General features: G+C 38.7%; 1 protein-coding gene across 2 annotated transcripts; it reads right to left on the reverse strand.

Moving 5' to 3' along the window:
- Window positions 1-4,036: 4,036 nt before the first annotated feature.
- On the reverse strand, window positions 4,037-18,406 carry cul5b (cullin 5b). 2 transcript variants are annotated; one of them, XM_073480018.1, is made up of 19 exons: window positions 18,351-18,406; window positions 14,874-14,983; window positions 14,658-14,757; window positions 14,364-14,540; window positions 14,101-14,242; window positions 12,916-13,061; window positions 10,745-10,825; window positions 9,549-9,642; window positions 7,891-8,021; window positions 7,621-7,728; window positions 7,449-7,513; window positions 7,219-7,351; window positions 6,856-6,987; window positions 6,618-6,741; window positions 6,227-6,402; window positions 5,899-6,060; window positions 5,628-5,746; window positions 5,348-5,471; window positions 4,037-5,163 (listed from the first exon to the last, which is right to left on the reverse strand). In XM_073480018.1, the coding sequence occupies exons 1-19, from the start codon at window positions 18,372-18,374 to the stop codon at window positions 4,969-4,971; spliced, it is 2,343 nt and encodes a 780-aa protein (XP_073336119.1). In that variant the 5' UTR covers window positions 18,375-18,406; the 3' UTR covers window positions 4,037-4,968. The 2 variants fall into 2 exon arrangements, with proteins under 2 accessions (XP_073336119.1, XP_073336118.1); XM_073480017.1 differs by having other exon boundaries at window positions 9,504-9,642.
- Between the last annotated feature and the right edge of the window lie 3,604 nt (window positions 18,407-22,010).

The raw sequence follows: 22,010 nt of genomic DNA on the forward strand, positions 1-22,010 counted from the left end.
CACGTACAGGGAGCTTTTGGGAATGGGACAATAAGCACTGATCAAATACTGCATGAGGATATTAATATAATTTGGTTTTATATTAACCTTTATCAGGTATACTCATTAAGTTAAAGGGCATGTAGCAAAACATTAATTTTCCACTGACAGTAACAAAAAGCTTAAACCTATTTAACATTTTACAAAAGTTCATGCTGCACAAACTGACAGTTAATATATGAATTATCATTTGCACTCGACCCTAATGCTGAGAATACTGACGTCAGAGTTACCAGTGGGAACTGAACTACTAACACTTACAGTGTCGTGCCTTGCTCAGCTGACCGAGCTCAGGACCAACTTGGTCGTGCTGTAAAGAACTTCTAACTCTGCCAAGCACACAACTTTCCGAAATTGCGGTTTTAATAAAACTTCTCAGAGATGCTCAGGACAAACCTCATATCTAAAATAAGTATACCTTCTAAAAATGAGTGTGAGTGAGACTAAAGGTATTGTAGTCATATGTTTCTGTCAACCCATTAGTGGTGGAAGAAGTATTCAGATTATTCACTTAAGTAAAAGTATAAATACCACATGAAAAAAGTCATACTTGAGTAAAAGTAAAGATATTGTGTTAAAATATTACTTTGGTAAAAGTGAAAGTCACCCATACAAATAGTACTTGTGTGAAAGTCTTAAAGTATCTTATATTAAATGTACCTAAGTATCAAAAGTACAGGTAAAAATAAATTAAATTATGTATATATTGTATAATATAGGTCGACTGATATGGCCTTTCTTCACCCAATATTTAGTGTAGAGTGGAAAACAAAAAGCCTGTAAAACAGTCAAATTTATAGAAATAAAAATACACCAATGCATACATGTGTTGCTTGATATGATATTGAACAGTTCCACAATGAAAATGCAATCGATCAAACTGCATCACATCAATCATATGGGAGGTGGACATTACTGAATGTTTTGTTGCTGCAGACCAATATATTGATAATCTGTGTAATGATATCGACTACCAACAAGTGAATCCTTCAAACAGTCTTGACAGAAAATCTATATTCATGGCTTTCTTATGACCTCAACAATGACCTTTTCTGTAGAGTCGACTCAAACATACAGCGAGGCAAATTTCTTCTATGTTGCATAAAAAAGAAAAATATCAGAGACAGTGAGAGGAAGAGAAATCAGTTTTATTGAACACTTACACTTCAAAGCATTGCTTTGGTGCCATCTACTGGTCAGCCACCAATAATGTCCCTCCTGTCTCCATGAAGAGGAGGATCGTTTAACACATGAATAAACTATTATTTTTAATAAAGATGCACTGCTTCTCTACAGCTCTGTGGGTGGAGCATGGCGATGTAACTCCAGGATTAGTGAGGTAGGAGGCCTAAATATTAAACTATCATGGTGACGACAGACGATACATCGTTGTTTCTTTAATATAATTTAAGTTTCAGCGAGGTTTTAGTGACATCTGGACAACTTCCCTATGGACTGTCATAATATTCAAGGTTGCCTGAAGATAAGTCCTAAAGCTAACACTAATCCTAATCTAATGATAAACTAATGACTCTAATGGTCTCCCCACCTTTCCTGAGGTTTAAATTTTCAGTTTAGAGTGATATCTGTTCAACAGCCACATGAATTGCAGTGAGATCGGTTACAGATATTCAAGATCTCCAAAGGATGAATCCTAATCCTAATGCTAACGCTAATCTATCAGTAATCTCCTGACTTTTTGTTTAAAACCACCATCAGGTCAAAGTTGTCTCTTATTCAGTGAAACATCTTAAGGAAGTAAAAGAATTGGCACAAAAGTTCATATAGACAATCGTGGTCCTCAGAGGATGAATCCTCCTAACTCTATTGATCTTTTGACTCATCCTCTAGTCAGGACGTGACCATGAGGTTGAATCTTTTTGGTTTTGAGTGATATGTGGCCACTAATCAAACGTGGATTGCCATGAGATCGGGTACAGATATTCAAGGTCTCCTGAAGATGAATTGGCACAAAACTTTATACAGATATTCATGGTCCTCAGAGGATGAACCCTATTCACTTGAGGGTCTTCTCACTTTTCTTCTTGTCAGGAAGTCCTAAGTTGAGGTTTTGAGTGAGATCTGGACAACCACTGCATGGATAGCCATGAATTTAATGCAGATATTCACAGTCTCAAGAGGATAAAACCTAATGCTAATCCACCAGTAATCTTCTGACTTTCTTTCTTTCTGTCACTCTCTAGTGCCAAAGTTTCCCCTGTTCAGTTATATACTGTATGTCAATGTAGTAGATAAATTGGCACACAATTTTGTGGACATTCATGGTACACAGAGGATGAACCCTTCTGGTTCTGCTGATGCTCTGACTTGTTCCTCTAGTCAGCAGGTCACCATGAGGTTGCCATTTTCAAATTTTGCTTTAAATCTGGACAACCACCACATGGATTGCTATGACATTTTGAACAGACATTCCTGGTTCCCAGATGATGAACCCTATTGACGTTAATGATCTTCTGGCTTTTCCAGGCTTGAGTTGAAGATTTGAGTGACATTTGGAACACTACCAAATGGCTTGCCAGGTGATTTGGTAGATATTCAAGGTCTCCAGAGGATCTATCCTAATAACTGGAGTGATCTTCTCACTTTTCTTCTAGTCAGGAGGTTAACTTTAGGTTGACATTTTCAAATATGCATGAGATCTGGACAGCTACCATATGGATTTACATGAGATTTGGAACAGATATTAAAGTTACCCAGAGGATGGATCCCATCTACTTTAGCAATCTTCTTAAATTTTCTTCTAGCTAAGAGGGTTTTCTGCTTGATTGATACTTCAGCTCAAAACTGATTGTAAATCCATTTTACAAATGAGGCCCCATATTTTTATAGGGGAGAATTATGAAAAAATGTCTTCATGTCAGTCTTTATATTCATCTTGGGGTAAACAGGTAGGGGCATTAATAATTTAGTACATTTACAATGTATAAAGTACATTCCCACCATTAGAAATAGCACCACAGAAGAAGTGAAGATGGTTGAATACTTCACTGACGGAGCTCTTAGTCTCTGAGGGTAACAGCTGATGTGGTTACCGTTCACCTCTGAACCACCTGCTGGTGGAAATAGCTGTTCATTTAATTAATGGGATGAGGAACAGAATTGTGCAAGAGGGAGAAGAGCCTAACTGACCGTTCACAATAATGTAAAAGGCCCCCCATGATCAGCTACATGTGTTTGGCCGTCCTCACTGCACAGACTTTCAGTGGGTTTATAGACTTTCTCTGGGCCACAATGAGCTCTTGATTTACTGACTGATCTATGTTTCAGCCCTCACAAGCTTTGGTAAGTGACCAAAACAAGAAGACTGCAAATGATTCTCTGCAGGATCGCCTCTCTCAGGACCGGTGGACTACATCTGAACAGTTCAATTTTCTCTCAACAGTATGCCTCCTACAAACTCCAAGCTGTTGATCGCTACACAGCAGATTGTTCATTTTCTACACTGTTGTACCTTCGCCTTTAATCACAACTTTTATCTCAATCCAGGTTTTGTTAAGAGATAAAATGGTCAACATTTCAGCTTTTTATCTTATAATTTCTACTGTTTAACTCATAATCATGACTTTATCTCATCATTATGATTTTTTTTTTTTTTAAATCAAGGCTAGGTGTTCGTGCACATAAAACATCAGCTTCCATAAAAATGTTGTAAAGCAACAAATTGTTGCCTGTTAGCGGTCTTCCCGCGTTTCCAGTCTTCTTCTGGGGGAAAAAAGAAATGTGATATTGCAAAACTGCAAACTGTTCAGTAAGTATTGGAAATGGCTTCAATGCAGCGATATCATACTACATAACTTATTAGAAATGTGAGGCTGCTACTTTCCAGCAGGATCCAGTATACAGCTGTAAAATTTAATACTTTCATCAGTACTTTAATAAACGTTAATCATTTCATTTATATGCAGACAAACAAAAACAAAAAGACAGACTCTGGGGAATTGTTTTCCAGAGCTAGAATGAATGACAGGCCTGCATGTTGTTTTATAATAAGGTGCTGTTTATTTAATCATTTCATTATTCACATCTCATGGTACACTCTCCTATACCTTTGAATTGTAGTATTTACCATGTGTAATACTGACCTCAGCCTCTTCCCCCAGGCTTCCTGCAGAAAAGAGAGCTGTCACAGACGTGATCTGAGCTCCCGTCACACTCCAACCTCACCTCTGTCCCTGGGTACATCTGATAGAGGGAAATGGATTCTGGATTATAGCAATATGCTAATTTTCTTTCCCCTCACATTCTCCTTTTTTACCCAGGGACAGAGGCTTGACGGGGTTTGGAGTTTCTGTCTGGTTCAGTCCTGCAAACTGTGAAGTGCTTATCTGGCTCTTTATACAAACTGAATGTCCGGATTAAGTGTTTGATCACTTTAACTATGACTGCAGAGAGTCACGACAGCTTCGGGGGCCCCGCGACAATCCAGCTAGCTGGTTAAAGCAGCAGTGAAGAGGTTCAGATGGTCTGGGGTTTGACGTGGATTAAAACTGGATCTGAAATATCTGCAGTCCAAAGTTCCTCAGCTTTTTCCTGTCAGCATGCCTTTTAGACTCGCACAAGCATCATTGAGCAGGAGCGTAGTTGTAGTAGCTGCCCAGACGACCACCATGGCATCAAAAACATCTGGACATCTGTCATCTGGACAGCACGTAAACCCCCTCCAACTAAAAACAAGTATAACCACTTGGTGAAGACTCCCACTGCAACTTTTTTTTTCTTTGTACAACTTTAAGGCAGGAAGTTCCACTTATTTTTTTAAATAGGTAGGTCTCAGTCTTAGATTCATGCCTCCCTGCACAAGATTGGATTTTTTCTTTTTTAAATAGAGGACGGGGAGCCTGGAAGTATCCTAGTGTCCATCAGGCCTGATCCACTGAAAGTCAACACGAGTCGTCCCAACGTGCCGTGCTATGCCATGTAGATGAAGGTGTTAATATCGGTCTCATCTCGCTTTATGTACTTATGATCTATCAGCCACTCGATCTGCTCCTTGATCATCTTCTTCTGTGGTAAAAACATGTTCTTTAGGATCTCCACCAGCTCCGTCTGCAGCTGGGCATTGTTGATGCGCTTCCTCATCTTCATGATCTGGATGATGGCCTCCTGGGAAACATGAGAAAGAGAAAAGTGTGAAAACACGTAAGACGGATGGGTCGGACAAACATCGCCACAGGTGTCAGCTGAAGCTCCATGATGGGAGATGGAAGGTTAAACCGTTTATTCACAGCAGGTGGTGTTACATAACCAGCAGCATCTCCACCAGCCTGCTGCGAGCTCCTTTCCATACCTGCGTTCTCAGTATCCTGAGCTGGACGATGCCCTCATTCTCCTCCTCTCTCATTCGCTCTGTGGTGAGCTGCAGCCGACCAATCAGGTTGATCTTCCCCCTTTTCTGAACCTTGGAGTTTTTTCTGTAAAGTTCATTAAAAAACACAAACAATGAGTCAATTTACAGTATAGGTCTACAGTTTCTTTTCAATATATACAAAAATCAAGTGTTAAAGTGAAAATTTGTGAGCCAGGCTATCTTCTCATTCAACTCGTAGCAAAAAAAAGAGTTTCCTTACATGAGAGAAAACTCCTGGTTGACGTAGAATAGTGTTCCCTCTGCAAAGTCTTTGGGTGAAGACACTACCGGGTCGTAAGACAACACCTGCCGCTTGAGTTTGGGAAACGCCACCAGAGACTGGGAGAGTGAGGAATGCATAATGATTCAGAGGGAAGCAGCAAAAATAATCAGATTAATGAATCTGATAAAGAACAAGGTACCTCAAAAATTTAAAAAAATCTAAACTAACAGCACTGCAATGACTACATCTCTGATTCACGAAAATTTACCCAGAGAGTGCGTCGCAGCTCGGCGTCCGGCAGCTCAGTGGCTAACTTGAGGTTTTCAAAGCTGATCCTCTCTCTGGGCCTCTGGTTCCAGGCAAACAGCACAGCCAGCTGGAAGGTGGTCACCTCCAGGTCATATTGGCCCACTTCGTTCTTAAAGGTTATCTGGAGAAATGACAGTTTGTTGGGTCCCATTCCACAGCTACAACAAGCTACTCACTAAAAATTCACAACAAAAAAAGTCTGACAGGCATGTGAAGCCACTCGTATATCTTTCCAAGTTATGTGTAGCATGATTGTGTGTTTCTCTGTACAGATCTGTTAAACTCACAATGCCGTTGGACATGAGGTGGTGCCAGTGAAGCTTCCTGCCGCTGTGGTTCTTCTTATAGAAGTCTTCTACCTCTGGTATCAAATCTTCCAGCTCTGTGGGCAGAGAGACAAAAACCTTCTCGCTGCTCCTCGACCACGCTCCAGCATTCAGGATCTTTATGTTGACTGAGTCGGCTGCAGAGGAACACACAAAGACGTCTTAGTCACTGACTGACACCAACAGTTAGCATGTCTTTAGTTCTGTCATGTTTTGTCAACAAATCACTGTCAAGTCATTTATTCAGTAAAAATGCCAAATATTTACTGGTTCCAGCTGCTCAAATGTGCAGGCTGTAACGTCTGCTCCGTATATATGAAGTGTGTGAGTAGGGTTAACATCTTCTTCTCACCTGGTAACGCAAGCTTGTTGTGTTTATGCATTTCTTTGAACGACTGGTTGAGGTCCTCCGACACCTTGATGTCCTGAAACATCCTGGCCAGCTTGTTGACATAATCAGCTGGCATCCCTACTTCCTGTCAGGAAACATGACATCACAGGAAGACAGTTTAGATGTGAAGAAAAACTACCTGTAATGCAAAATAAAAACAACTTTTCGCATCAGTAGAAATTGAGTACAGCTGAATTACCCTGAGCCACTCCACCATGTTCTCCTCTATCTCACTGTCTGCAGAGATGTCCAGGATGAGTCGACGGGTCAGGTGGGCTTTGTGGTAGCGCATGAACACGTCTTTGTTCTGGACGTACTTCAGCACTAACAGCTGCAAAGAGTACACAGATGATCACCGCCGCCCACATTAAAAGTCAAGTTAGGCTTTTTTGGCTGCTTCAAGTGCCGCAGGTTTTTTCTGGACTTTTTTCTGAAGAAATCTTCCTTTAGTTTATGTGTACTGAACACATGGAATTATCGACAAAACATTTTTAAGATGGACACACACTGTTCAACTCTGAGTATTGTTCTTTTGAAAAGATTTAACTCTGTGTAAACTCACCACTTCCTTCAGCTTGGCCTCGATCTCCTCAGACGTGAGCTTCTTGCTCAGCGGGGTCTTCCTCAGGAGCATGTCACAGTAGTTGGCCAGCAGCTCTGGACACTTGGACTCTGGTTGAGTTTTCAGACCGACCCTGTACACACAGGTGAGGAAAACTAACGCAGTCAGACATTTACTGCCTTTATCATTTAAAGTAAAAAACTGAATTTCACACAGGAAGCATCTCTCACCCTTTCTGTTTCAGGGGAAGTTCTAATTTAAATATAGTGGCGTCGTTCACAACAGCTTTATACGCCTGTGAAGAAAAACAGGACGTCAGTCAGTTTAAGAACGTCTTCTGTCAGGTGTGTCCCACAATGACAGCGTGTTGTTAAAGGACATGTTAGTAAAATTTGAGCTCACTTTGTCTCTCGCTGTCAGGAAGCGTGGGTCGTCCTGAAAGGCTTCTTTCACCAGTCGACTGAAGCGGTTAAACAAGGTGAGCAGCTGCTCCACATATTTCTCTGAGTCCTGCAACAAAGAACAGATGATGCAACTAACTTTGGTGAGAACAAGGTTGTCAGAAAACCCTGAAAGTTAGACTTAATAAACTGGAATTATTCATTGACATCAGGACAACTTGACCGTTAACACCCCCACTCTGATCAGTATACAAGTACGAGTGACACTCACAGAGGTGATCGTCTCCGCTGAGGCCACCATATCAGCCAGGCCAGCGCTCATGATATGCTCCTCCAGGTCCTTCAGCATTGGCTCGATGCCGCTGGGCACTTTGTCCATGAGAGAGAACATCAGATGGAGCTCTGTGATGGAGAGGAAACCAACATTATCACTTTTATTGTTTAAATTATGATGAGATTCAGTTCCCAGTAAAGTAGTGGTCACTGTAATCAAACCTAAAAAGACGTTAAAAGTGCAAAAACAAGCTGATTCTGGTGCCACATGAAATTAATGTTCATCGTTTTGATATTTCACAGATCAAATGGAACCAAACGATACTAAATAATGAAGATAATCATTAGCTGATGCAGAGTAACTCGGTACTCTGATTTGACCTCAGATATTGAATAATAAGCTTCTGTTTGGGAGCTAGCAGGAGATGGGCTACTTTAAAATCCATTACTGTGGACGCCATTTATCCATTTGTTCAATCAAACCGCAAGAGTGCGCGCACACACACACACACACACACACACACACACACACACACACACACACACACACACACACACACACACACACACACACACACACACACACAGATGTATTAAAAAGTAATGATGGGTGGTTTAAGCAGCCCAGATACCGAGCAGACGTCTCAATTATAGAAAAAAAAGCTCTTCAATATATATAAAATCTAATCATCTCCTAATATAATGTATTATTGTATCTTACATTTGAATCATCCACATTACAAAAGTTCATTTTAGGATGTCTGAGTGGATTTTGATGACCTGTCAATTTTAAACTGTATGTATGTAACTCTATGATATATGTTTAAAGCCTGACCGATACTCTTGGCTCTCAATGCAATACAGAAAACATAAGATATCAATATATCTGCCGATAAAGATACGTTTTTGGGTAATGATCCCTCAAATGTGGCTATCAAACACATGTAATAAAGATACTGTACGAAACGAAGGCAGGATAGGAGTTTAACAATAAACTTTGTCATAAAAGGACATCAGTGCACTAAAACTAAACTGGGAATTTAACTACCCCCCAGCATCTTTTTCTGCATGATAATCTGTAAAGAGAAAGTTTTCATATCAACACATATCGGGAAACATAAAGGGCCATACCAATATACCTGTGATAGGCCAATATCAGGTGGGGTCGGGTCTTTGCCTTTCTTCTATGTCGGACATTATCACTCTCCAAATTTGGAAACTACAGTTCTCATAATTTGGGGGCTTTGAGGGATGTAAACAGGATCTAAAACATTGCAGTGCAGTCAGTTAATTAGCTATGGGCTTCATCTTGTGGCCTGTTATGTGTTATTTGTTTACATTTTGTCAGATTGGCATGGAATTATCTTTTAGCAGTTCCTGTTTGCAATGCCCTCATGGATGCAGAGACAACCATCACTGGATGACTGGATGAGGAGTGCCTTTCTTCTTATAAGTGGATTTACGTCCTGTTAAGCAAGGATATTCCCCAACTGTCCTAACTGTATCATCACACATTGATTCAAGAGGAGAGGTGACAGCACACACGGATGTTGTACAGGCGTTCAGACGCTGGACAATAAGGTTTGGTCAGGGCTATATCCTGGTGCAAACCTGAGCTGGCTGAGCCTTTGGTGGGAGCGGTCCTGCCGTACTCACTCTCTGTCTCATTTCGTTTGATCATGCCTGGACACTCGGCTAAGATGGTCTCCTTGAAAGATGTAACCAGTGCATTGACGCAGCACTCCATTAACTGGGAAGATAAACAGAGGGAGAACAATACAGAGACACACATGAGATATGTGTAGAGCATCAAAAAATACAACACTTCGGGAAATGTGTTCTGTTTTCTTGTTTCAGGAGTGAGGTGAAAAGATCGATATCAATCTCAAGTCTGATTTGTTTGAGCTGCTCACAAACAGAAATGTCAAAAACAACAATGTTGTAACTATTTCCTGATGAACAACTTTTTATCCATTCATCTCCTGCTACAGCTCAGGTTGTCAGATACAGGCTGTGAGCACAGGTTTTGTTCTGTCTGTAAAGACATGATCAATGTCAAACATGTCAACATATCAAACCTGGCAACCTCAACATGACTACAATACAGGGAGCTGCGTACTGTCACTACGCTTGACTGTTTAGTGTTCACCAACAAATAGTTCCCGCAAGTTACTCCCTCTAAAACCATACATTTAAATGTCTACATTACAGTTTGTGTACAGATTAAACAAACAAAACATAATGTATTCCACTGTACAGACATGAGACTGATATCTATCTTCTAATCAAACAGTAGGCAAGAAATAAATATTTCACTAAATGTTAAACTTTTCTTTTTATATAAAAGAAATACATACAAGTTGCTATTTAAGTGCAAAAAAATGCATGTAAACATTTCTGTTATGTGTGGAAATATGTGTAAAATGGTGTAAAATAGCATAAATACAACACAATATGTGGCGTAATCCTGCTGACAAAACCAATCAACCATCAAACAGGGACGGAACAAAACATAAGCTCCTTGGCGGAGGTGATAAATAACATACCATAAATGTGGGAAGTGAAGCAACTGATGTGTTAAATTTATAAAACTGCAAACGAAAACAATGGAGCTGCACCATGGTGTGAAAAATAGTGGACAAGACTGTGGCTCCAAGGCTGTTTTACTACTAACTTAACTGTAAAATTATTTAATGTATGTAAGATTATTATGAAAGCAGAATATCAAACAGTATGATTACTGGTATGTAATTATAATATCAAGATACACTTAATATTTATACAGTAGTATTGCAGTATAATAATTTGATACACCAATAAAATACTACATTATACATGTGTGTAATACTCACAGCTTGAACAGAGTTACAGTCACGTCTCGTCTCCAGATATCTCAGTGCACGTTTCTCCTCTTCCCTCAGCTTTGAATCAGCCTGGTGAAAATGCACACCAATACATACACATATATTTATCACATTTTTTCACATGAAACACTCAACAGCATCTCAAAAAGCATTATATTCACAATATACAGTATTTTTTTCTGCTGTGGATCAAACTTCAGAAGACAGGCAAGTAGTTCAGGAGATTTGAAACCTCTCAGTGTCGATGGCGCTGACATTTTTAAGGCTGAAAAAGAACCTAAAAGGATGTCAAAACACTGTGATCCCAACACCCACAGTGTTTGGACTCACAGAAATATGCATGAAACTGATCCTCTGCCAACAATCAGGCCAGGATGCATCCCCGAAGAAGGATATTTTCCAATTTCATCTGAAGAATAATCTGTTTTTAGGATTATTTTGATGGTTTTACTGTGGAAAAGTCCTCCAGAAGAAGGTCTCTGGAGGAGCTGAGCCCTCTTTGAAGTTTTACTGACTTACATAAAGTAATAAAGTTTGATCAAACTGTGACTGGGACTGAACATTTCTGGCCCTTGCTGCGCGTTATCTGACAAAATGCTTCAGTTCTGTTTCAGTAAGAGAGACAGTGTGAAGAAGACAGGCATGAGATCAGCGGTTCACGCTGGCTGTCTGACTGTTTTCTCTTTTGATTCATCCAACTGGTTTATTGCCAACATCATCAGAACAGGCAACAGGAGCCTCGATACAAGTCTGAAGTTTCTGCTTCATGTTGTGAAATTAGACTGCAGGACAGCAGCTATTATCTTTGTTATGAGGAGAACTTTGGGTTGTTTTCTTTCAGTGTGAGCAGAGAGCATGCTGGGAGCAGCGACTACAAACTCCAGAGTGCTTGGATCGGAGTGATTACACAGAGCAGAAATTGTTGTGATCTCAGCACTTCAGACCTTCCATGTTATCAACTGACTAGCACTAAATAATTATTAAAAATGTGTTTTAATCTCAACTTGATGGCACTGTTTTTCCCATTTTTGCAACAGAAATTGTCTTGAAAACAACATCAATCAAATAATATCTTTAAAGTAAGATATTCCTTACATTTCCTGCTATTATGCCTCTTAAAATGTCAGTTTAAGGTCCATGAATGATGAGCTTAGCATTGGCTCAAGACTCTACCCTCTGGTTGTCAGGTGTAGCTGTCATGACGCACAGTGGCCCAAAAAGCATTAATACACATAATCCTTAGAAAAGGAGCAGCTGTAGAACATTGAACACATTCTGAGCATCATAAACAACCTAAAGTGACTCCTTATGTGGTCAGAATTTGATCCGGTTTGTCAGATCAAAATTGGAAAGTAGGGCTGCAACTAATGGCTTTTTTCAATGTCAAGTATTTTCTCGATTAATCAACTAGATGTTTGGTCTGCAAAACGCCTGAAAATGGTGAAAAGTGTTGACCAGTGTTTCCCAAAATGACATCCTCAAATGTCTTGTTTGCCAACAACACTCAAATAAAATAATCAATTATCAAAATAGTTTACAACTAAGTGATTAATCGTTGCAGCTCTACTTCTTAGCGCTCCTGAAAACTTGGATTAGGAGCACATGTTCCTGTTAGCCAGGGCTAAATAAGCAATAATCGACATCAAAAACATCTTATTACTATATTTATCAGGAGTTTATTAAGGAGTTTGACAGCGACTAAACAACCCACAACTTTTATGGTGCGTTTATGTTTTCCAACTGAGACATGTCAACTTCAAACTAGAGCTGCAACGATTAGTCGATCAACAGAAAACTAATCAAGTATTTTGATAATCAGTTAATCATTTCAAACATTTGTTGGTTCCAGCTTCTTAAATATGAGGATTTGTTGCCTGTCATAGTCATTTATGACAGTAGATAAAGAGTCTTTGGGTTTTGGAAGCTGTGATGAGCCTTTTTCATAATTTTTGATATTTTATAGACTCTGTTATTAATGGATTATCTTTAAAATAAACCGCAGATTAATCAATAATATTTGTTAGTTGCAGTCTACTTCAAACCAGTCGGAAGAAGAAAAAAAACAGATAAAAAAATACAGAAATCTTGTGTGAGAAATAACCAAAACTATTCTAACTTTGGTTTCAATGTCCTTTACTACATCCTCGACTCATACTCACATATTTCATGTAGTTTTGGACTCCGTTCTGCTGAAGGTAGGCAGGTGCCTGTGTTCTGTAGAACCTCTCAGTAGAATCCATATACGCCTTCTCAAAGTTGTCCCTGTAGATCTGCAGCTTGTCGTCAGGGTTGGAGCACAGGTTCACTGCTCAGACAGAAAAAGAAAAAAAAAAACACACACCATCATTTTTCAGAGATCTTTCATTGATTTGTTTGGGAAGAGCGTTCACTCAGGACAGATTTTAATCAATACAAATTTTGTAACAAACTGAATGTCTATCTTCTCTATCTCGGGAATCTTTATATTTGGTGAACATGATTTGAACTTGCCCAATCTTAACCCGCAAAAAGCCACAAGGATAAAGTCAAGTTGTTAAAATTCAAATCGAATGTTAAATCCAGAGAATCGTGACAACCCTATTTTTAAGCAACATGTTTATCATGCTCCTAGAACGACGCCTATGCACATTGCGTCAACAAAAATACTAATAGTATGTATAAACACTGTTTATTGTTATTGAGATCTTACCGTAAAAGTAAAAGTAATCACGGTACCACTGCCATGTTTGCTGCCAAGATAACTAGTTCCTTGTTAAATGTGTTTTGCCGGATTGATAGTGATGGCAGAGAAAGAGAGAAGAGATGTGGAGAAAGGGGGATGACACGCAACAAAGGTTGGGCTGTTTTTCGATTACATGGAGTGCTTCTCAAATCACTCAGCCACAAGGTCGGCCATCTTGTGAAAGTACTTTTCTGATGAAGGACACAAAATGTTATTAATTAAATGTCCTTCACTTCCTACTAATAAACATCACAGCATTTACGCTAGCTGGAAGGACTATGGTGGAGGAGAAGACTGCAAGAGCTAGAGCCATTTTTCAGGTAACGATAAAAATTGGGAGTTTAACGACGACTGCAGTGATCATTTTATATATGATAACTTTTATATTTCTAGAGCCACATATCTTTAATGCCACATGTCAGTACAGTCCGTTTAGAGGCTACTCTGATAAAGATAATTAAAATGTATTCAACCAAAAATGAAAAATGTAACCGAAAAGATTTTGGTTCAGCTAGAAATAATCCCTCATGAATGTGATCACAGAATACACTCATGGTCCTGTAAGACTTGTAGAGTGCAGATATGTGAACAGTAAGATGACCTGTGTTACTGTGTTTCTCACCGTAGGACTCTCGCACTCCGATGACCAGCTGGGAGTCGAAGGCTTCTCCCAGCCTCTCAGCGTGGACCAGCTTCATGGCACTGTCCTGTAGCCTGTTCTTAATGTTAGAGAAGATGGACTCGTTCCATGTGTCCAGCATCAGCTGAGGTCACCACAGTGAGACCAGAGACAGGGACAAATAATCAGAATGTAGTTTTACTCACAATAAAGAGACAACATGATTATTTGGGTTTCGAAGTTTCTCCACTCCTGCTCGTCCTCACCTTGCGAACGATGCTGTCCTCCACGTTGGACTTCTTGTTGCTTCCCTGTTTGCCCATCAGAGTGATCTCCAGCTGACAGAAAGGCTTAGGCAGAATGTCGCACTGTGTGAAGAACTTCCTCCACTCCACTATGTAGGCCTTCAGCAACGCCGTGTCATCCTGGTGACTTAACACCCGCTGAGAAGAAAGAACAAAGTTTATGATGGTGAGGGTGACAGCATCAGTTTCTTGTCTGCTTTGTAAAATAATGTCAAAGATGATGAAACAAAAATCTAATTCTGGTCCTCGTCTTACTGCTTGTGCTTGTTTAATGAAATCTAGGATGTCCTCTTTGAGGGCCTGGTGGATCTTAGCTGGACCTTTGTCATCCCACAGGCATACAGCATGGACGTCTCTGTGGAAACAAAAGAGGACAAACAATGTTGAAAGAATTATCCTTCTTCACCTTTTTCCGGTTTGCCTTCGATATTGGTGTCAAAAGTGAAAGCCCATCTATTAAAGTAAACTTACGAGAACAGGTCAAACCACTGTTGTTTGGTGACGGACTCCTGCCGAAGCAGCTTCAGCACTATGGGACGCATCAGGTCCCATTTATCCTCAAATTGAAGGGAGCCTTTGTTCTGGAAGCAGACAAGAAGTAAAGTTCATGATTCAAACTGGTCATAAGATTTTTTACCTTCATAAGGATCAAAACATAAACAACACCGAAGGAATAGAATATTAGGCTTAATTACAATTTGACACTACAAATTTATATTTATCCTGTACAAATTTACACTTGTTCCAAACTCCCTTTAAAAATCTGGTGATTTTCATAAACATTTACAACCTTGGACTACTTTTGGAAACATAAACACAAAGAAACAATAAAACAAAAAGTAATGAAATCAGTGTTTTATATTGAGAATGCCAAAATTAAATCATTCTCTTTTTTAGACTCTAATAAATTAATCGATATTTATCTCATTTTTCATTGAAAGATTTGGGGGCCTCATAAAAAACAGAAAAGATAAAAAATTATGCAGCAGAGGCCGAGACATGCTGACTTCTGGCCAAGCCCCAAAACACAACATTTCCAATAAAATCAGCCGACCAACAGAATCTTTTCATTTGACCTTCCATGTCTGATGTGCTGTTTATGTACAAAAAATTCTGACGGCGCATCACTTCTACCTTTTCCTCTAAGTATAACATAATTAAGTATGTTGATTTCTTGTATAAAAGTGCAAAAATCATGTCCTGCAGATTAGATTCCAAGAATATATTGATGACTCAAGATAAACTAATAAACAGAATGAATAATTGACCAATGGGGTAGTGACCAAGAGAAGAGATGTAACTGTGAAATAAACTAAACAATATACAAAATGTAATACAAAATATAAAGCAGCTATGATATGGGAGAATGTAAATATGGACAAAACGAATAGTAGGGCTGAAACTAACGATTACTTCCTTTTTTGATCAATCTGCATTTATTTCACGATTACTTGATTAACTGTTCAGTCTCTAAGATGTCTAAAACAAAATGAAAAATGCACATCACAATTTCCAAGAGCCCAAAGTGACATCTTCAAATTGCGTTTTCTGTCCAACCAACAGTTCAAAACCCAAAGACTCTTCATTTACTATCAGAAATTACAAAAAAAAGCAGCAAATCCTCACATTTAAGAAGCTCGAACCAACAACTGTTTGACATTTAAAAAAAAGATAATCGATTATTTTACAATAGTTGGCAGTTAATACTCTTTTGACCTACAAATCAATTCATTGACTGATTGTTTCAGCTCTACGTCATTACAAACAGTATCAGTACAACAAAACATCCAACCAGATACTGCAAACACTATTGAAATGCATGTTCAGATAAATAAAGACAAACTCATGTACAGAATGGTAGCGATCAAGAGACGGGATGTAACTATGATATATACAAAATAAACTAAACTATATACAAAATGTGAAGCAGCTATGATGTCAGTTTGTAACATGTACTGTATGAACAGAACCTAAGAAACAGTGTGTACATATACATGTAAGTATAGTACATCCTGTACTCTATATGTATCATATACCATAGTATGAAACTGGTACTCAGCACAGGTCTTTCATACTCGACATCAGCAGTTTGATTTACGTTATGTACATGTAGTTTCCTAATCCAAGCTGTGGTAACCCCAAAGCACTCTGGCAAAGTTCTTAATCAGTCAGTTGTCAACTATTAAATTAATGGCCAACTATTTTTATATTATTTTTCTGGTTTCTTTCCTCCTCTATGACAGTAAACTGAATATCTTCGGGTTGTGGTCAAAACAAGACATTTGAGAAACTCATCTTGAGCTTTGGGAAAAAACTGGCTGACATTTTCCACCATTTTCTCACATGTTATAGACCAAACAAATAATCCAGTGATGGAGAAAATAATCTACAGATTATTCAACAATGAAAATAATCATTAGATGCAGCCCTACATTATAGTGAAAATATCTTCACAAGCTGAGTGTTATTATCCAAGATAAGTAACTACTTCCCATTTAAAAGCACTGGATGTCTGCTGAATTTTAATTGTTGGGATAACCGTGAATATTCTCACATGAACGACTTGAAAAAGCTGTCTAGCTCGCTGACTTACAGTCCTACATTGATTTCCTTATTCATTTTGAATTACCTAAGCCTGTCACTATGTCTGCAGGCACGGCTTGCAAAATGTATCCCCACAAAAACAAGTTAAATCGGATGTGTGTAAATACTACGGATTAAAAACTAAGGAAAGACACGGAGATGAGGGTACCACCATGTATTTATCATTTATTTGAGCAGGAAGACTTTATGATTTACTTTGATGATTGTTTTTCACTTTAAAAAGATGTGTTTCCTCTCTGTGATACAATCAAAATATGTTTCCAGACAAAATGTAAGGTTAAAGTGATTCCAATATATTTTAGCACAATATCATGAACCGCAATTATGCTGAACAGGATAATGGTAACATTACATTTTCATATCGTCCCATGCCTTCCTTGGCACAATTGCTTCACAGGCTGAGAGGTATTACCCAAGATTAGTAACCAGTTCCCCTTTAAAGCACTGGGTGTTTGCTGAATTTGTGTCAGCAGGTTTTTGTGTAAAGTATACATGATTGCTCCAAAACATACGAGACTGGCATATTAAATCATGTTCTGCCTGAGTACAGGAAAGTGACAGGATTTTTGAAGAGTGTGAGATTGCCATCATGTTGGTATTGTACAGGAACAGAACAAAACAGAGATGGGATTGCAATCAATGCATGAGCTAACATTATATTAGATGCATACACACACAGGTTTTATTTTTCCTTGCAAAAGTCTTGTATTGTGTCTGCAATGCCATATTTCTATGAGCTCTTGTCTGCTAGCTCTGAAAGCTCCCCTGTCCCTCTGCTTGACGATATGAAGTATGACTGAATCAATCACAGTGCTACAGCTTCTTGTCAAGCTAAGCTTGATTAGCAAAACAGCAGGTGAGGATTAGCGTTCACTCAATGCACAGAAAACTACTACGACAGTTGCTTCTGGCAGCCTTTAGCATGTATTTCAAGGGGCTGGTCAGCTGCAGATTCCTGTTTCACTGACTGACAGATGATATGAGATTTGTAGCCAGCGCACACACAGATACTAGTCATATTTTAGTGCAGGTTAAGCTAACGATGTATCCCGGACACGTTACGCGTCCCTGTGTTTCTCCGTCTCCCTCGTATCTGCCTCTTTCCTTCACATTTAGCTGTGTTGTAGCTTGTCTATTTAGCCAGCTAAATCACTGATAAGTAGCTAATGTTAGCCAGATGTAACTTAACAGCTCCCAGCCAAAGTCAACGCTGACAGCGCGGTCGTGTTCGGCCGCTCGGTGCTGTTCGTTAAGGTTGGAGCTAAACGCTAACTTCACCCTGACAAAGTGACAAGCAGTTTAGCCAGCGTTAAATGGAAATAATTGAATTGAAGTGGGTCCTACCTTTAGCAAATTAGACGTCGCCATGTTCCCTCAACTTATCCTCTCGTGAAATCTCGCGTGAACTGGACGGAGGATGAAGATTAACCTTATCACATCACAGACTGTCAGCAGCGTTTGAGTTGATTGTACACAGTAAATACATTAATAATACAAGTATTTAGTGGATAAAGCTACTGTTTTTGTTTTATTTATTTCCTTTTTCTGAATTAACTTTAAACCTTCAGTCTTACAGTTGAGTTTTCTTTTCATTGTCTCACTATGGTCTTGTACACACTCATTATTTTATTAATATTTATTTCTTATTAGGCTAATATCTTCATTTCTAAATGTTCTCCCAGATTATTCAAACAGACATAGACATTTGCTCAGCAACTGTGCTGAAATACAAATTGGAGGTACTTGTACTTCACCGGAATATTTTATTTTACTTTATACTTCTGATGCAGTAATACACTATTAAATTATCCAGTAGCCTAGTATATAAAGTATCTTAAATTAGTTCCACATTGATGCAGACTACAATACTCAATCAAATGTATTTGTTCCTGGTGTATTATAATATAATATGATATAGTATAATATAATATAATATAATATAATATAATATAATATAATATAATATAATATGATAAGGGTGTTGCAATTTCATGATAATCACAATATTACAATATAAAAAAATGGAAATATTGATATTGTGTTAATACTACACATATAATAATATCTTCATCTGGTTTCCTCTTCACTAGCAATTGAGTAGTTGATAGTAATTGTTCTTTTTACACATTTTTTTTATGGTTACAGGCTTTCTCCACCTCCCTACACGTAACTTATTTGCCAAAATAAGACACAAAATACACAGTGAACGAAGTTCTTTGAATGACACCACTCTGCATTATGAGTACGTACTTTTGACACTTTGAGTAGTACATTTTGCTCATAGTACTTCTGTACTTTTAGAAGCAAGTAAAACATTTTGAATGCAGGACTTTTTTTGGACTCTACTATTTCCACTTTTACTTCAGTAAAGGATCTGAATATTTCTTCCATAACTCCAAACAGAAACCTCATAACCTTCATCTGTTATGTTTCTGTTTGCTGTTTCAGAAGATTTTCCACCTAGACCAAAGAAATCTGAAGCAATAACACATTTTAATTTTTTTAACCATTGAAATAGTCAGATTTAAAGATCCTGAGTTTTGGAACAAAATACGTGTTGTTTAAGCTCAATATATCACTGTCAGCCAAAACACACTCTGATATGTCAGGCTGCAAATAAGTCAAGGTTGTGGTGAACAGGCTAGAGAGAGTTAACGGGGAGTAAAACTGCAGGAGAGAAGATAACATGTATGCAGCTTCAAGGACAGTTACTGTCTAACAGTCAGTATGATGTTTGTTATCATTCTTTCTCTGTCTGAACATCTTGGTCGAATGTTTTCTCACACAAGCAACAAGGATTTTAACCTTCATTTAAAGACAATAAGGGCAGTTGTGAAAACAGAGGAGGCTTCATGGCAGATAACAAATGTTTTTAAAGGTTAGAATATGGGAAAGTTTGGAGATATTAAAGGAGACCTTATTAGCTTATTTGTTTTTCCTTTCCTTTAGTTTTTTGAATAGGTTCTTGTGCATGTAAAATATCTTGAAAATTAAAAAGGCCAAAGTCTGCACCAACAGAAGTTCTTCTCTCCCACAGAAAACACTGCTCCTGAAATGCCTCGTCAGCTGTCCCGTCTTCAGTCCTTTGGCTTCTTGGCATCACACTAAGTTACAATGTCACACATTCACATAATTTATGGACATGTAAGAATTGTTTCAGTACAGCTGCTCTGTTGTTGTTGGTGGTGCTGGGTCAGGCGTGTTTGAGGTGACCAATCAGAGCAGACTGGGTATTCAGGAGGGAGGGGCCTTAAAGAGACAGGAGCTAAAACAGAGCCTCTAGACAGAGGTGGAAATTGTAGACAGTATGAGAAAACAGATGTGTTTTTTGAGCCTTCTAGTAGTAACCGAAAATAAAATCATGAACCTGAAAATGAGCAGAATATATCTCCATTAACAGCTACCTGAAGACTCCATAAAAGTTTTGAGAGGATCTGCTTACGTCTTAGATGATGTAGACTAATTCTCATCATTAAGTGTCAAATTCTTTATAAGCTTTACTTGGTTGGTGGTGAAGAAGTACTTTGACCCTTTCATTCTGTGATCCTGGATGAGTTTTTGTAATTTTTTAGTATTTTTCACTAGATAGGGCAATTTACCTGTATTTTTGTCCCCAGGACTGATGTTGTAGAACAATGTAACAAAGTGAAAGTTGAAAATAATATTAATATATTGTATTTTTATGGCAGTATTTGACATGTAACATGTAAATGTGGTCTGAGTAACTTTAAAAAAAAATGTGTCAGTTGCATAAGGGTTAAATTGTTCGAATAAAAGAAAGTCCTGCCTTCAAAATCTCACTGTTAAGTTAAAGTGTTTGCAGCAAAATATACGACAACAATGAAAGCAAGAGGACATTATGAGCGAAGGAACCATTCCACTTCCCTTTCACATTGAAGATTTTGTACCTTTCGACTTCACTACAACACCATAAAAAACGACTTTTACAGACAAAGCATTAGAAAACTGTTGTCTTGCTATAAATTAAACTACCCATCACTTTGCACAGGAACTCAAACATTTACATTCTTCCTCTGTTGGGGAGTAAAACCTGTCTTGATTCTCATCAGCACCAGAGCAAGTTTGACTGCACGGTGCGGACGTCACTTAGCTTTAATTTGACCAATCAGAGCACAGTGGGCGGTCCTAGTAGGTAACACGAGCTAGATTGATTCACTCAGGGTGGGAAGTTGCCCCGCGTGCGCACTGTAATGTGGTGCGGCTCTGACAGACAGAGGTTCGTCGCAGTTGGAGAGTTTCCCCACTCCTGCCATGACTGACGAACGTATGTACACATTTTTTTATTTCTAATTCATTAGAATAGTGCTTGTAGTGACGTTACGCTTGTATTTAGCTACTGTAGTTTAAGGAAGCCCCGGTGAATGGCGCTGTCAACCGCGCGCACACCAAACTGCATTTGAAAAAGTGACACTTCAATTTTGCTCTGAGTCTTGCCAGTCGTTAATACATGTCTACACATACTTTACCCCGTAATGTGAATTATTATACTCTACATTCAAATTCGGGATATATTAGATGTCCTTAGTGAGGGTTTATCATAGTTAAACATTACCAAAACGTGCTCAACTGGTCGCCCTAAAACGTCACGCCTCTAATGTAAACCTGTTCTGTAAGTGAGATTAAAGAAAGCACAGTGCTGTAACTTATGCCGAATTGACCACATGACGGATGAAGTTTGCTTGAGGTCTCCCTTCGTATCACTACATATACTTTAGAGCCTAAAAACAAGGCTTTTCTTTTCATTTTTGGACTGATATTTTGTGAAGACAGAACTGAATGGCAAATCAGGTGGAACCTGGGGACCATAATTCTGGTGAGAATCCTACTATGAGTCTCTTGAGACGCATCACATTCCTGTGCAGATTTAATGCCATGTTCTGCCTGGGTAGCCTGATGAAGACAGTAAGCGTGAAAGACACTAAGTCTTTAATTTCTTCCCAGGGTTTTCATCTGTAGTTTTTTTTTCTTTCTCTCAAGGTTTAG

The sequence above is a fragment of the Pagrus major genome, chromosome 13, assembly GCF_040436345.1.
Source record: "Pagrus major chromosome 13, Pma_NU_1.0".
NCBI lineage: Eukaryota > Metazoa > Chordata > Actinopteri > Spariformes > Sparidae > Pagrus > Pagrus major.